This window comes from Macaca fascicularis, chromosome 4 (genome assembly GCF_037993035.2).
Source record: "Macaca fascicularis isolate 582-1 chromosome 4, T2T-MFA8v1.1".
NCBI classification, from domain to species: domain Eukaryota; kingdom Metazoa; phylum Chordata; class Mammalia; order Primates; family Cercopithecidae; genus Macaca; species Macaca fascicularis.
The window spans coordinates 125,549,456-125,564,892 of NC_088378.1; the positions used below are offsets into that span (position 1 = coordinate 125,549,456).

At 45.5% G+C, this 15,437-nt stretch overlaps 1 protein-coding gene across 4 annotated transcripts in view; it reads left to right on the plus strand.

The window, feature by feature from the left end:
* Positions 1-2,758: 2,758 nt before the first annotated feature.
* The window catches only part of CLIC5 (chloride intracellular channel 5), a 132,520-nt gene continuing 119,841 nt past the window's right edge, over positions 2,759-15,437 (plus strand). For 2 of the 4 annotated variants that reach the window (XM_065543943.2, XM_065543942.2), the window contains exons 1-2: positions 2,759-3,140; positions 5,068-5,144. In XM_065543943.2, the coding sequence (XP_065400015.1) occupies positions 5,079-5,144 (66 nt within the window). In that variant the 5' untranslated portion in view covers positions 2,759-3,140; positions 5,068-5,078. The remainder of the gene's footprint in view (positions 3,141-5,067; positions 5,145-15,437) is intronic. The other 2 variants (XM_074037856.1, XM_005552829.4) reach the window with 1 other exon arrangement.

Genomic DNA, 15,437 nt, shown 5'->3' on the forward strand with positions numbered 1-15,437 from the left:
TTAATATGTTTTTAGAGTACTTTCCTGGTAAAAATTTGTTCAAAACTTGCACCACATTTGTGAAACTATGGGCTGGAAGTAGACATATAGTGTTTTTCTCTGGACAAAGCTGGAACTGACTCTAACCAATTATTCTTTAACATTAAAGGGTACAAAATAAAGTCCTTTTATCTTGAGCTCTAAGGCATAATATGAAATTGAAAATAGAAAATATGCACAGAAATAGTTTATGGCCAAAGAAGAACTTTTTTTTTGCAGCATGAAGCTTTATAATATCAAAACTATAAATTATCTGCAGGGATGTCCAAATGGGAGATATTTCCTATAAAATGTTCTTGAAAGGAATCTGTCCAATTTTCTAATAGCAGTAGGTATTTGGAGAAGTTAAAATGAAAGTTAACTCTGATAGGTTTGGAATTAAGGAAAGGGAAATCATACCACACGTTGTTTAGATCATAGTCAAGGAAATGATCTAAAATACGTGTAACACATTTTTCATTAAAACAAAAAACAAAAACCCTCAAGGCATTTTATGCATATAATTTTGTTTGCTACTACCACACTGCCATTAAGAATATTGCCCACACTTCAATGCAGGGATGTTTTGAGTCTGTGCATCATGCAGTGAAGGCACCAGTCTCCCTCTGTAACCTTGGTCCTTCCCTAAAGTATGTAGTCATTGGCTCAGAATGTACAACTGTGAAGGTGACTGTTTCTCTAAAGGCTTTGGTGATGTAAGCCTGAAACCAAGCAGGAGGAAAGCAATTAAACATCACCTTCATTAAGCTGTAATGTACCAAGAGGGTTGCACGTTAGGCTTGGTGACTGCTTTCTTCAGGAAGGAGGAATTTGCAACTAGAGTCTGTGGAGAAACAGCCTGCCATAAAGGATAGTGAGGGCGCCTTTCCCTATTCTTTGCCTATCAGATGCCTGACCTTTCAGGAAGATTCAGCTAAAATGCCTTTGGCTCCATGAAGTCTTTTCCTCTCCTCACCCCAACCATGGTAAATAGCATCTTTACATGACAGCTCGTATAGCTCCTTCATCTTCCCAATTCATGTGGCAGCCTTAGTTTTCCTTTCATATAACTATTATTCTGAAAGGGATTTTGATCTCTGTTAAGACCGTTAAAACTATGTCTTCATTTTCTCAAAGTGACTTCCATAGTGTGCACTAAGAAAAGCAGTTTACAGAGCAGTTGAGAGGACAGGCTCAAGTCTGTCGGGTTTAAATCCTGACTTCATTTCCTAGCTGAATGACTAGGGGTAAGTTACTTAAATAATTCATGTCTCAGTTTCCCCACTTGTAAAATTGGGATCATTATGCTATTTGTAAATATTATACAAGTTCAGACATGTAAAGTGCTCAACATTTTTGTCTAGCACATAATAAGTATTATTACTTATTTTTTATTAAGCAATGAATTTTTTTATAAAGCTATGAAACAAATACATGTTTTTAGTAAGGCAAGACAGAGCACAAACAGGATTAATTAAAGAGAAGCCAAAGAAGACAAAGAGAATTCCACCAGATTCTGGTGCAAAAGATTCAGTAACTATTTTTTAAAGAAATGAAGGGTGGGAATATCTGTTAGTACAACCACTTTAGAAAACCTATGGCAGTGTACACATAAGGAGAGCATTCTCATACACTACAACTCAACAAGTCCACTCCTAAGTATACATCCAAGAGAAAAGTGTCTGTGAATCCAACCAAAAGATGTTTGATAGAATATTCATGACAGAATAGTCATGATAGTCAACTGCACAAATGTCCATCAACAGAAAATGAATAAATAAGTGTGTCAGTGAAAACGGATGATACACAGCTACACATAGCACAATGGATGACTCTCACAAACATAGTAATGAGTGAAAGAAGCCAGACACCAACATTCCAGGCAAAATGATCCTATGCTGTCACAAGCCAGAATAATGGTTATCCTGGGACAGGAGAGAAGGGAGAAAAGATGTAGAGAGGAGAGAGCAGGAAGAGCTTCAAAGGGTGTTGCTAACATTTTATTCTTCTTCTGGCGCTGGTTACATGGGTGGGTTCAATTGTGAAAATTCATTGAGGCATACACCTAAGGTATGTGCATCTTTTCTGTGTTTGCATCCTACTTCACTAAAACAACCAGAAGAGAACAAGAATGAAGTAAGATCAGAAAATAGAGGAAGAAATAGAAAGAAAATGAAAGAAAGGGGAAGAAAAATAAACAAACCCAGAAGGCTGAAAGGCATGGATCCTTCCCTGAGCCGAACCTGACCCGGTTGACTCACCCCTCTGCTCCAGGCGCCACCCCGGCCCTGCCCCTCCCCGGCAACCTACTCTCCTTTTGCTCAGGCCAAGGATGGCAAGTGCCCCTTTTGGTGGGGGTTCTGAGCATCGCTAAGACAGGAAGGGCTTTCCAAGTGGGTAACGCTGGTAGTGGAGTAACTCGGAGGAGCTGACGCTTTATTAAAGAAACAGAAGACTTGAGAGCCATCTCCTCTCTTCCTTCCCCTTCCCTTTTCCCCTTCCTCTTCCCCTTCCCCTTCTCCTCGACTCTCTCTCCCTCCCCCTCATTATCAGCCCCCAGGACATGTGGCTTTGCCAGGGCCAGCTCTGTCCCCGCCTCCTGTCCTGCCGGGTCTTGGGGCGGGGGCCGTGGCCCGGCCCAGGCCGGAGCTCCCGGGGTGTCCCCGCTGCGTCCCCGCCCGGCTGACCCCGCCCTGCAGCCGTCGGCTATTTTGGGCGCGTTGGCGGCGGCGGCCGGATCGCTGACAGTCGCGGATCCTGTGACACCTCCGGGCAGCCCGGCACTTGTTGCTCCCAGGACCTGTTGTCATCCCCTTAACCCGGCTTTTACCGTGGCCCCCTGCCTCCTCCCGGCTTCGCTCCTTTTCTTGTGAGCACCTGGGACACTGATCTCTCAGACCCCGCTGCCAGGGCTGGAGAAATAGATGGTTTTGTGAAAAATTAAACAGCGCCCTGAAGAAGGGCCCCACTGGGCAGCGGCAGGAGAGCAGAGTGCTGGCCCGGGCGCTGCAGAGGTGGCGCCTCCCCGGCCCGGGACGGTGGCCCCGGGCGCCAACGGCATGACAGACTCGGCGACAGCTAACGGGGACGACAGGGACCCCGAGATCGAGCTCTTCGTGAAGGTAGGTCGGAGTCCAGGCTCCCGCCGCACCTGCCGCACCTGCCGCGTCTCCCGCCGGGCTCACGCACCAGAGCGCCGGGTGCAGTGGACTTCGGACCCTCCCAGGAGGGCGGCGCGGAGCCCTGCGCTCCCCCGTGGCCTTTCCGCAGGCCAGCGCCCCGCTGCGAGGCTCCTGGGCGGAATGGAGGAAGGCAGGTTCCGGCAGGTGGCTATCTTCTCGGAGAGTTGACCTGCAGTTTGTCAACCCCGCCCCCGCCTCCGCTGTCACCGCTGGGAGTCCGAGTCCAGAGCCCTGCCCGGGCGCGATTCGGGCTGGTCCTGAAAGATGTCCCCAGGTGTCGGGATGCCGCAGAACCTGGCTGGACCCGTGAACCTTTCCTCTAAAACGGGAGGAGGGGAGGGATGGGAGAGAAACGTTATTGACACAATTATCTTTGGCAAAGCGAAAATGACATTTCGTAAAATTCCCTTTCTCTCTTTTGCTCAGAGATCCTAAAATAAAAGCCAAGGAGACAAAAGTGTTTTCTTGCTTGGTGACTTGCAAAGCAGAAAACAAGCTCTCCGTTCTCCGACGTTATTATTTTTGTCATAATCATAATTTTTCAAGGCAGTATCGAGGAAATGTTAGGCATTTGGTAGTACGGAGAGCCTATCGTTCAACCTGATGCAGACAGGGATGAAGGAGCACAGTGCAAATTTAAATGAAGTCGCCTTGCTACCTGGACAGAAACTGCCTAATGTCAGAGCTGCTGTACTTTATTTGCAACCTGTAGGAGGAAGGATGGAGGCGAGGCCGCGGCGCCGTTTCCTGGTCCGCCGGTGTAAGGAGAAAGAAACATTTGATCAGCCTTTGGTGCAGACGATGCAGAAGTAGGGAAACCTGAGGCTGCGGGAGAGTATCCTCCAGGGCTGAGCAGAAACAGTCGCCAGGACTTGGGGGAGGGGAAGTCGGGGACTGCCTGGGCGCCAAGACCTTTCACAAAGGGGGAAAACTCTCCCAGTGCAAAGTTTCCCGAGAAATATGCAGATCTCTGAGAAGGGAAGAGTCACTGGCGCCTGTCAGGGGCCTCCTGGCAGAATTTAAAAGGCGTAAATATTCCCTGGAATTGGGAAAATGTTATTTTGCCCCAAAAACCCTTTCTACAAGCTAATTAAATAGATGTTTTGCAAAAAATATGAGATCTACATATACCGTGATAACAATCCACAGTCCTTGGTACTTTCTGACTCCTAAAATATATAAAAATGAACTGTGACTTACTTTACACTTGGTACATGATCTGTCTCCATTGTCCCAGGCTACCACAAAGGTGTGTTAAATTTCTTCTGCTGAATTTTACATTCTTTGTGTTTATTTTTCAAGCTTACACCTGACATTTAGTGACACTTGCTTTCTTCAGCCTGTTCTCTTCCCACTGTGGTCCCTGTCTGCTCCTTTGGTTTCTGGGACTCCCCCACCCCCGCCCCAGGCAGGATTTCCAGGTCCATTGGCAGACCCAGGTAATAAAGGAGGTCATGTCTCATCTGATGCTGGCCAATGTTGGACCTTAGGGCAGCGGCGGGGGGGTGTTCTGAACCCCATCATCCAGGCCTGGGGCCTAGGGAGTGAACAGGGAGAGCTTTAACAGAGTCTTGCTGCTCTCCTTGAAGAAAGCGATTCTAGGACTTACTCAGATTCCCTGAGAGTAGGGAGTTTCAAGGTGTCAAGTTCCTGAAAGATATCTGAAACACAAATTGGTTCTTTAGAGCCAAAGGAGCCCTTTGCCCCACTCCTAGGTGTGGAGACCGATTCTATCCGCACCTTTGGAATTTTCTTGTTGGCAGTGTTGGAGAGTCTCTCCATTTATATAAAAACCTTACTGCACAATTTGCAGCGTTCCCCAAAGAATTCTAAAATGATTGTGTTATCATTTGTTTCTTCCCTAAAGGAAATCAATCCATGAGAGCCAGGCAGGCCTTCATGGCTACCTCAAAAACCAGATTGATGGGGAGATCAAAACATCAGGTATGAAAGTTGTTTTGACCCCTCCCTCAACCCCATTTTTTTTTTTTTTTTGAGCTTCAGGTTAGCAATTCTCATTTACAAGTAAATGGCACAAGTAAAGGCTAGAAATATTGTGAAATAAAGATGCTGCCCAGGCCTTACCTGAACTGTGTCATTTGAGGGAAGTGATGTCATTGTGGACAGAATCACACTTTTCCAAAGTTTGGAGCTTCTCTGAAGTACATGATTCCCCATGAAAAAAAAGGCCTTCTTGTTGATGGTGTCAGGTAACTGAAGCGCTTTCTGCACGGCAGAGTGGGTTGGTTTCTATGAAGACTTCCAAGCAGGGTGGGTCCCACCCAGTTATAGTCATGACTTGGCCATTTTCAATACCCCCTTGGAAGGACCTCCCAACCTCTTGTTTCCACTGGGTGTACCACTCTAAATCACAGTCACCCAGTGAGTTTCACAAGGACGTGTAATTGTCTCCCATGTCAATTGATAGTCATTATCTCTTACTACTACTGCTGATAACGATGATAAGAAGACGGAAAGATTGCAGCATATTAGGACATTAAAAGTATGTTCAAATACCTTATCTCATTTGATCCTCAGCAACTTTATAAGGTTTGATTCACTCATGTGAGAGATAAAGAAAACAAATAAACTGGATTCACGGGGACCTCATGAGACTCGCTGTCAGAGCACTTGATGAGCTGCAGTTTGCTCTTCTTATAACAGCCCAGGGAACTAAGAATGATGATTTCCCCTGTTCTGTTGAACAATACATGTGCTCACAGAGAGTAGGTGAAATGCCTAAAGGTAGACAGCAGATAGCATTCAGATCCAGTCCTCAAATCTAACAGTTTAGACTCTGAATTTCTTGCTCTTTTCCTAACACCTTTATGTCAGGCCTAGTACCTTATTTTACGAAGTTAAGCTTTCAAGTGCCATCATGATGACAATTATTTACGTTATTAATCCATTCTAATGTGTTCACAGAATGCTTCCAAGGAGACTAACCCATTTCTGCTATGTACTCCAAGTTTTCCCTTTTGGGGAACATTCTAACAGTGGCTTTTAAGAGATTATTTCCCCACATTTTTAGTTTCTACAATAAGAAATGTTAGATCACATCAACTCTGATTCTAATGTTCCATAATACCTGTGGATGGGGCAGGGATTTGGAGACAGTATGTGAGTTCAAGTCTTGCCTCTGCTTCTAATTAGCTAAATGACCCTTAACAAATTATTTAACTTTCAGGAGACTCACTGGCCCCCTCTTAAAACAAGAGCATTTTATAAATAAGGAGACCATACAATTTATTGTCCAAACCTAGACATTTTTGAGAGTGAAAAGGGGATGATATCAATAATTAGGCTGGAGCCACAGGTATAACCCAGGATAGTTTGGGAGCAAATCAGGACATGTGGTCACTCTGGTTAGGAATATACTGTCATTACAGATTTGCTGTGAGGATTCCAAGGGAGCATATAGGTGAAAACACATCGTAAGTTGAAAATTGCTATAAACACACTGACTTGAATAATGTTATGAGTCCCACGGCAGACTGAACCTTTCTGGATGTGCATGTCCCTGATTTGCCTTGGGAAACAAAGGCTTGGCTCCTTCCTCACTTGCAGGGATATTTTGAGAGTAAATGAGATCATATGTAGTTTGGACTTTGATCATAAGGGGAGGACAACAGGCTAGAGATAATGGCAGTGAGTGTGGTTTATTGAAAGAAATAGAGCAAGGAAGTAAAAGCAAAACAGAAAGCAATTTGAAAAGACAAACACAGGATGTGCTGTGTAGGTTAGATCAACGCATTCCACCCATTTTCATTGCTTCCTCCACTCCCAGTCTCACCCCAGGACCCCAGAAGTGACTATGATACAGACAAACTCGTCACGAATATCTCTTGCGCCAGGAACTGAGGTTTCAACAGAAACCAGTGGTTCTCAGCCTTCGCTACCTATTCAAACCATTGAGAGAGATTTTAAAACTTCTGATGGCAGTTTGCTCCCCAAGGCAATTACATCAGTGTCTCTGTGTGTAGGACCCTGAAACAGCGTTTTCATATCCACTCTCAGGTGACCCCAGTGTGCAGCCCTGGTGGAGAGTCACTGAGTCATAATCAGAGGCAGGTCCAATAATAGGCAGCTTCTGCCACCGCTGACATAGGTGGCCTTGCTAATGCTGATTAAATGTCCAGAACTTCTAACAGCCTCAGGGCATCACAGTCAGGAGTGTTGTTGATAGAAATCTAGCATCCAATCGGTGCCCAGTTAACAGATGCTGACGAACTATTAAGCCCTATCCACAGGACTCCAGAACAATCGTGTATAGGGTTGGTCTAGTCAAATAATCATCAATTCAGCATGCGGGAAGTAAAACAGAGTCCTGCTAATTGTCTGATGGAAACGACTAGTTATTTCATTTATTGAGTGGCCCAAAAGGTTCTGAGTGATGCAGGGTGCAATACAAGTTGTGGTGACTCGTGGTGTGGTCATCTGACTTCCAGAACAGATAGGAGCAGATCTTGTGGTGTCGCCTCTATGTCCCTGAGCTGCTGTGACTGCCTGGTCACCTTGGGCAGCTTGCCTAAGCATGAGCTCACTAGGTTTTTAAAGTTCCCTTCATCATGTTAAGCTACTGTGTTTTTCTTTCCCACTATCTCCAGGTTTTGATCTGTAGTCAATAATTCAATACACAAATTTGCCTGCCCTGCTATGGCAGTGAGTGCTTCTTCTCCTGGTAACATGTCCCTGGAGTGCTAGCCTCAAGGGTTGTATGATGCATATCTGAAGTGCACCAAAGGGTGGTGGGAGTGAGAACTGGGTCTGCAGAGGCTGATGCCCACTGCTAGTAGTATCAGCTCCTGCCTCCTTGATGACTTGTGTTGTCTCTTTGGGCGTTTATTGGCCCCCTCCACGCAAGACAAAGCGTCTGTCAATTTAGACAGTCAGTTAGGTCAAAAACTTCTCATTCTTGGTTCCCTTTGAGTTGTCAGCTGCTGGGCCCATGTTATTAGTGGCAAGAGACGTGGTGGAAGAGTGAGACTTTGGTGTCAGGCTGTGGTTCACCAGTGTGTTGGCCAGGATGGGCTGCTTGACCTCTCTGGACCACAGATTTTTTTTTTTTTAACCAGTGCAATGATAATAGCAGCAGCACATCTCTCATGGAGTTGGTGTGCGCATTTCGAGCTGAGTATGGATCTGGGTTATTAGTAAGACTTTCTCTGTAGGCTCCATGTAGCCCAATAAGTAAAGGTAAAGCCCTTGGGCCTCCCTCCCTTGATGTGTACAAGAAGTCAGAGGCTCAGTCCTACCGACTGAATCTCACATCTCAGAACCAAGATACTTCTTGAAAGAAAATATAAGTTTCCAAAGCAGGTCAGTCAGGGAACTGGAAGAGAAATGTTCCCAATTGTTGGAGCTGACCCCTGAGAACACAAGCAGTCTGTCTCATTGCTGCAGACCAATGGCAGCTGAAGTACAGTGCAACCACCACTGGATCTGACTGCCTCTGACTGGACTGCTGCTCCGCAAGCTGGAGCCCAGTAGAGCCCATGTCTGGAGCAATGTGGTTGGCCTGACTGCGGGTTGGGTACAGATCCCTGACCCATTGGATTCTTCAAACTGAAGGGAAGTTGATTCCTCCTGTCAGTTGCTCCCTCATCTAAGAAAGCTCCTACATAACTCCTTCCCCAAGGCTCCTGGTAGCGGGACAGGGTACAGGATCCTCTTTGTTTTCAAGAGGATCCCTGGTTCTCTTTGCAGATTTTCCTACCCCCTCCTCAACAACCTTTCAGCTATGCATAACCATAGGTGCTCTCATCAAAAATACTCACACATGCACAAATATTATCTCTCAGTATTATGAGGAAAACGTTGTAGGCTCTCGCTCTGTGGTATCTATTAAAAAACTATTACCCAGAACACATCCTGAGTTGTATGTGTTATCAAGACTGGAGGAACTAGAGATAGTAAAGAAGCAAAGTGGTTAAGCATGAGTTTCCTAAGATGTAGGTCTGTAAAGGGCTCTCTCTACCCAGGGTGTCTTAAATCTAACACTGCTTGTGTTCTGAGGGGTCAGCTCCAACAGTCAGGGACATTTCTCTTCCGGTTCCCTAAATGACAACCTGCTTTGGAAACGTGTCTTTTCTTTCAAGAAGTATCTTAGTTCTGAGATGTGAAATTCTTTAAGGACAAATAAGATAAATAGCCTACTGTCTGAACTGAAATGAGTTCTTCCCTGTAAAAAGAAATGGAGTTGTTAACTTCTAGAAGTTCTCTCTAGCTCTGCTGGCATTGGAAGAGTCTTTGGAACCCCTTTATTGTAGCACTGGAGGTAAACCATGGGTAGGCTGGTGGTTCTCAGCCTTTGGGGCATGAAGGAGTCACTGCACATGCCTTCTTCACTTGTACCTGCCCAGGTCCTGCCTATAGAGATTCAGATTTAGGAGGGTCGGGTGAGGCCCAGGCATCTGTACGCTTAAAAAGCTACCTGCTGGTGATTCTGAAGCTCATCAAAGACTGAGAACCACTGGTGCAAACCATAAGTAAATAGGGCTGAACTACTCAGTGGAGCATCAAAAGGACAAAATATGGTCCAGTCCCTACTTGAAACAAGCATTTCACAGGATGGAGGAGGCCGAGGCAATATGCTGGTTCACATGAATCACTCCACATTGACCTCAGATAAACCAGAAAAGGGAGGAAAGAAATGCTTTTGACCTTTCTTTTGTAATTTTTCTTTTCTTCCTTTGTATATTTTTTATTATATAGGAGTGACACATAATTTTAAATGGCAATGCATGAAGGAGATAGTAAGATAAAGAATATAGGGAGTTAGGGGATAAAAGATAATCAATCAATAAATACATGAAAATACTTACAGAGCACCTACTCTGTGCCAGGCTCTGTGAAAGCTGAAGGGGGCTGGGGGAGATCAGAGAAGAAGATGGGCTCCCAGCAGCTCATAAGGGTGCCACTGAGGAGTGCAATGCAAACAAGCAGCAGTGGCACATGAGGGACAGGAATGAAATGAGTCATGCATATGATGGGACCAGTGTGGCCCAAATGGTGCCTCCAGGCCCAGCTTTGGGTAGGGTGGGACCTGAGTTATGTCTTGAAGAATGATCAGGATTCAGAGGTGACCAAAAGTGAGCAACCATGTCAGGTCCAGCAAAGGTGTGGAGATGAGGATGCTCAGGGCTTATGGGTACGTGGGGTTGGCTGAAGCAAGTGGTATATGGAAGGAGCAATTGGAAACAGGACAGCAAAAAAGCCAACAACAGTAGAAGGAGGGGGCCTTGAATGGGAGGTAAGTGGTATCTGCTCCCTTGTAAGTAGTGAGAGTAACTGGAAGTGTCTACACACAATAGGAGATTGATTTGGGTTATGTTTAGAAAGATTCATAGCCGGACTTTGTGCTTTAGTGGGAAGATCAATGAACTCAAAGTATGATGGATACCCTAAACGTCCTGACTTTACCACTACATAATCTATGCATGTAACAAAATTGCTCATATACCCCAGAAATTTGTGCAAATGAAAAAAAATATATGGAAGAAAGAAGACCTGGATTCCAGGTCTGCCACAAACTGGTTGCGTGACTTGCTTTAAGATTAAGTCTATTTTTCCATAAAATGTGATCAACATTCATAAAACCATAGAATTTATTATTTGGAAAAGCTTCCAGAAGTCATCCAGTCTGACCTTCTCTGATGAGATAAGTTCACAATCTAACATTTTGGGGTACATGCTATGTGGGTTTAAGGAAGATTAGTGAGATAAAATGTGAGCTGCTGCTGTTTTTGCCATTGCTATTAGGGCTGCATTCACTGTGACCATGTTGGAATAAGGAGAGTCCTGAGGCAGAAGTCAGTGAGGAGGCTATTCCAGTGGTCCCATCATGAGGCCACATGAGTCCAAACGAGGGCCAAAAGACAGAGTGTGTTGTGGAATAGAGAAGTGAATACAAAATTAGGTGCATGCCTTGGAAGAAGCCTGTGCAAATACTGTCTATTAAGGGCACCAACACTGAAGACTCAGCAGTTTCCTGGATACATTCACCCCTGGATAGATTAGTGTCCACATCAAGAATGGTGCTATCTTTGATGGGCTTGACCATTACTGTCTAAGATATTGTCAATTGAAGAGTACAGACAAACTGAGCTTTTAGTTTCCTTTTAACTCTGAAAGCCTATATATCCTGTGAGGAAGGGAGTTGCTGTTCATTAAAATCATTTGGATTCGGAATGGTTTAATTTGAAGTACTGGCAGGTCAGTCCCGTGCAGATGTTCCTTAGAATGCTGGAGAATCAGAGCTGAGGATCAGAGGGGGTCAGGACTAGGGATGTTTATCTGAACTTCTGCTCAGAGCTACAGTTGACAGAGGAGGTCCCCCAGAGGAGAGCGCATGGAGAAGAAGTACAGGCCATGCTTTAAGAAATGTCTTTGGGGGCTGGGCGCAGTGGCTCACGACGACTGTAATCTCAGCACTTTGGGAGGCCGAGGCGGTCGGATCACGTCAGGAGATAGAGACCATCCTGGCCAACATGGTGAAACGCCATCTCTACTAAAATACAAAAAATTAGCCAGGCATGGTGGCATGCGCCTATAGTCCCAGCTTCTCAGGAGACTGAGGCAGGGGAATCGCTTGAACCCGGGAGGTGGAGGTTGCAGAGAGGTGAGTTTGCACCACTGCACTCCAGCCTGGTGACAGAGCAAGACTCTGTCTCAAAAAGAAAGAAAAAGAAAAAAAGAAAAAAGAAAAAAAAAGTTAAAAAAAGAAATGTCATTTGAGAGGGAGGAATGAGGCACATGAGGAGTTAGCCAAGGTGATCAAGCAATAAGAGGTAGGAAATAAATGCAATGTCCTAGGCGAAGGAAATCATATGAACAATGGCTCAGAAGCAAGACAAGTCCAGATGTGTCCCGGAAAACTCAGAGCTCAGCTTGGTTGTGGTGAAGAGGGTGTGAATGGATATTGGGAAGGCAGATAAAAATATAAGTAAGGGGCCAGGCGCGGTGGCTCATGTCTGTAATCCCAGCACTTTGGGAGGCTGAGGTGTGCGGATCACGAGGTCAAGAGTTTGAGACCAGCCTGGCCCATATGGTGAAACCCCCGTCTCTACTAAAGATACAAAAAATTAGCCGGGAATGGTGGCACATGCCTGTAATCCCAACTACTTAGGAGGCTGAGGCAGGAGAATCATTTGAACCAGGGAGGTGGAAGCTGCAGTGGGCCGAGATGACGTCATTGCACTCCATGCTGGGCGACAGGGCAAGACTCTGTGTGTGTGTGTGTGTGTGTGTGTGTGTGTGTGTGTGTATATATATATATATATATAGGCTCTGTCCCTCTGTCCTAATCTGTTTGAGCTGCTATGACAAAATACCATGAACTAGGTAGCTTATAAACAACAGAAATTTATTTCTCACAGTCCTGGAGGCTAGGAAGTCTATCAGCGCACCAGCGGATTTGGTGTCTGGTGAGGGCCACTATTTGGTTCGTAGCTGGCACCTTCTCACTGGGTTCTCACATGGTGGAGGAGGAGAACTCTATTCTCTTCAGCCCCTCATGAGGACACTAATCCCATTTGCGAGGGTTCTGCCCTTGTGACCTAATCACCTCCAAAAGCCCACACCTGCTAATGCCATCACCTTAGAGATGAAATTTTAACATAAGAATTCTGGGGGAGACACCAACATTCAGACTCTAACAGATCGTATCATGAAGTATCTCTGACGGCAGCTGGGGGATCCAGACTTTTGTTTATAAAGTGGAAGATTGCTGTGCCCCTACCTGCCTATGGAGCAACTGTAGTTTAAAAGGGAAGTGCTTAATTATCTAAATATGGTGTACCTGGCCCTGCATCTGAGGAGGGGTGTTTTGGCGTGGGAGGCCTTTTCAGCACGTCTTGGGTTACCCACAGGCTTTGGTGTAGAAATCTGGTGCTGGTTACCCCACATCCTATATCAACCTCTATGGACCTTGGGTTGATGGTTTCTTTTCCACTTTTGTTTAACATTATTCTATGGTAAGGGGTAAAAGAAACAAGTGTCTGACTGGAGGAGAAATAACACAAAAGGGGAAGGAGGGGAGGATGTGCAGTGAATGGAGTCCAACTGGGAACCCATTACCTAGAATAGAGACGAAGTAAACACCATGTCCCAGTTACTCTCTTAAACATTCAATTTGGGAGGTTGTCATGGCAACAGATAGAGGTTTCTTGATCCAGCCCAAGGCTCCTCTCCTGTCAATGTCCACTTCTGCTTCCTAATGCTGCCAGAGTGCATAGGCCCTGTCAACACCAAGGGTGAAGGCGAGGAGCCATCTCACCTGCCTTTTATTCATTTGTACATTTGCTCTCTGCCGCATTTTATAGTCATAGCATAAAATCTAGAGACAGCAGTCTTTGGAATTTGCCCTTGAAACCAAAGGAGCCATATGTCCGTGGCCCTTTGTCACAAATGCCTCAGGTTTTTCTTGTGGAATTGAGGGTTCTGGGCAGGCTCTGGGAGAGGGGAGCTGTGTGGGAAAAGTTATGTGGCCTTTCCTCATTCAGGTACTTTGTGAATATAACAGGGATCTGATCTGTGTGGCAGGATTATTATTATGAAGTCAAATAGGATAAGAAACATGAACCCCTTTTGCAAACTACAGTCTTCACTGTTCATATGTCAGGCACTGTCCTGGTTGGTATAGGCCAACTGCTGAAACAGCAACCTGCCAACTTGTTCACACAGTAGCTCAATGCAGTGTTTGGTGAGTGGCCTCCCTCCACACTGCGGTTCTGCCACCCTACGGGACTGCCAGCTCCTCTACTGGGCTCTCTACCGTCAGCCAGCACAGGGAAGATTGAAGTTGGAGGACAGCATGGTAGGTTTGCATTGTCAAATCACTTCCACCCACTTTCCATAGTCCAGAGCTCAATCCTGTGGCTATTCCTCTATGTAGGGGAAGCTGGGAAATGTCATCTAACTGTGTTCCAAGGAGAGAAAGGAAGCAGGTTTGGAGCTAGTCTCTACCATAGAAACTAAGTTATGTATTCTTGTTTCCTACTACAAGCTGGCATCCTACCTGCAGCCTCTCTCACCTCTTGTCCACCATGCTTAATACTGTCCACTTAATCTTCCTAAAGAAGAATCTTCCCCTTTATCACATCTATTCCCCATCTTCTAGATCAACTTCAACAGCTTCCACCTGATACTGAAGCTATTCTTGCATTCCTTTTCCCAGTGTTATTTCCCATATCTGTTAAAATGGTTCCTTCTGTGTCCATACAGTTTTTTGAAGCATTTCTGAGTCTCTTATCCTTTAAGGAAGGAAGATAGTTAATCCTCTCACCCATCAGGTGACTTGTCAGGTGCCTGATGGGTTCCTCTGTACAAACTTAGAAACATGGAGATCCAGACTCCATACCTGACCACTCTCCACCAGAACAGGGTTTCCCAGTCTTGTACAAGCATAAGAACTACCTGGGGCATTTTCCAAACTCCAGCCCAAATGTGTGAATCAGAGTGTTCAGGGAAGGAGGTCCCAGATATCTGCAATTTAACAAGTGCTGCCGGTGATTCTTGTGCCCGGCCTAGTTAACGGAACACTATCCTTAACCTAACCAGGGCCCATGGGAGTATCCAAAATCCACAAGGGTGAGTCTAACAGTGGAAATTTAAAGCCCTGTGACATTCAAATGTAGGAGAGATTTGGTAGGCAAGCGGTCTTCTACTGCTCTCAGGTCACCCTGAGGTATATAGCACCTCAGTCATTTTATATAGTGACATTTAGCCTTAGGTTCTGCTCCATGGCCCGTGGAATTACACAAACAGTTGCAGCCTTGTTTACTGTTTTGTTGGTGTTGGTGGTGGTGGTGTTGTTTTTGCAAAGCTACTCATCCCTATCCTCAAAGTATAAGGTTCTTGAAGAGGAGAATGTTGGGAAAGAGATAGCAGGGATGGAGGAGGGCAAAGGGTAGGTGAGACAGAGGAGCACTGAAGTGGCTTATGATACAGAAAACCCAGTCTTCAAACCCCAATCCTCTTTGGGCCCATGAGCTGTGTCTCTGCATTTTCAGAAGTCGGAGAATCAGTTTGGAAACCAAATAACAGCAACAGTGGCTAACTGCTATTCCGAACACCTTAGTTACGCTGATTCCTTGAATTCCATGGAGTAGGTCTTGGTGCTATTCCCAATTTACAGATGAGGAAGCTGAAGGTCAGACTGAGTCCCCTCTGGATAAATGCACAGAGCTAGAACATTGTAGAACCTGGCTTCAAACTTCATCCCCTGGCATCAGAATC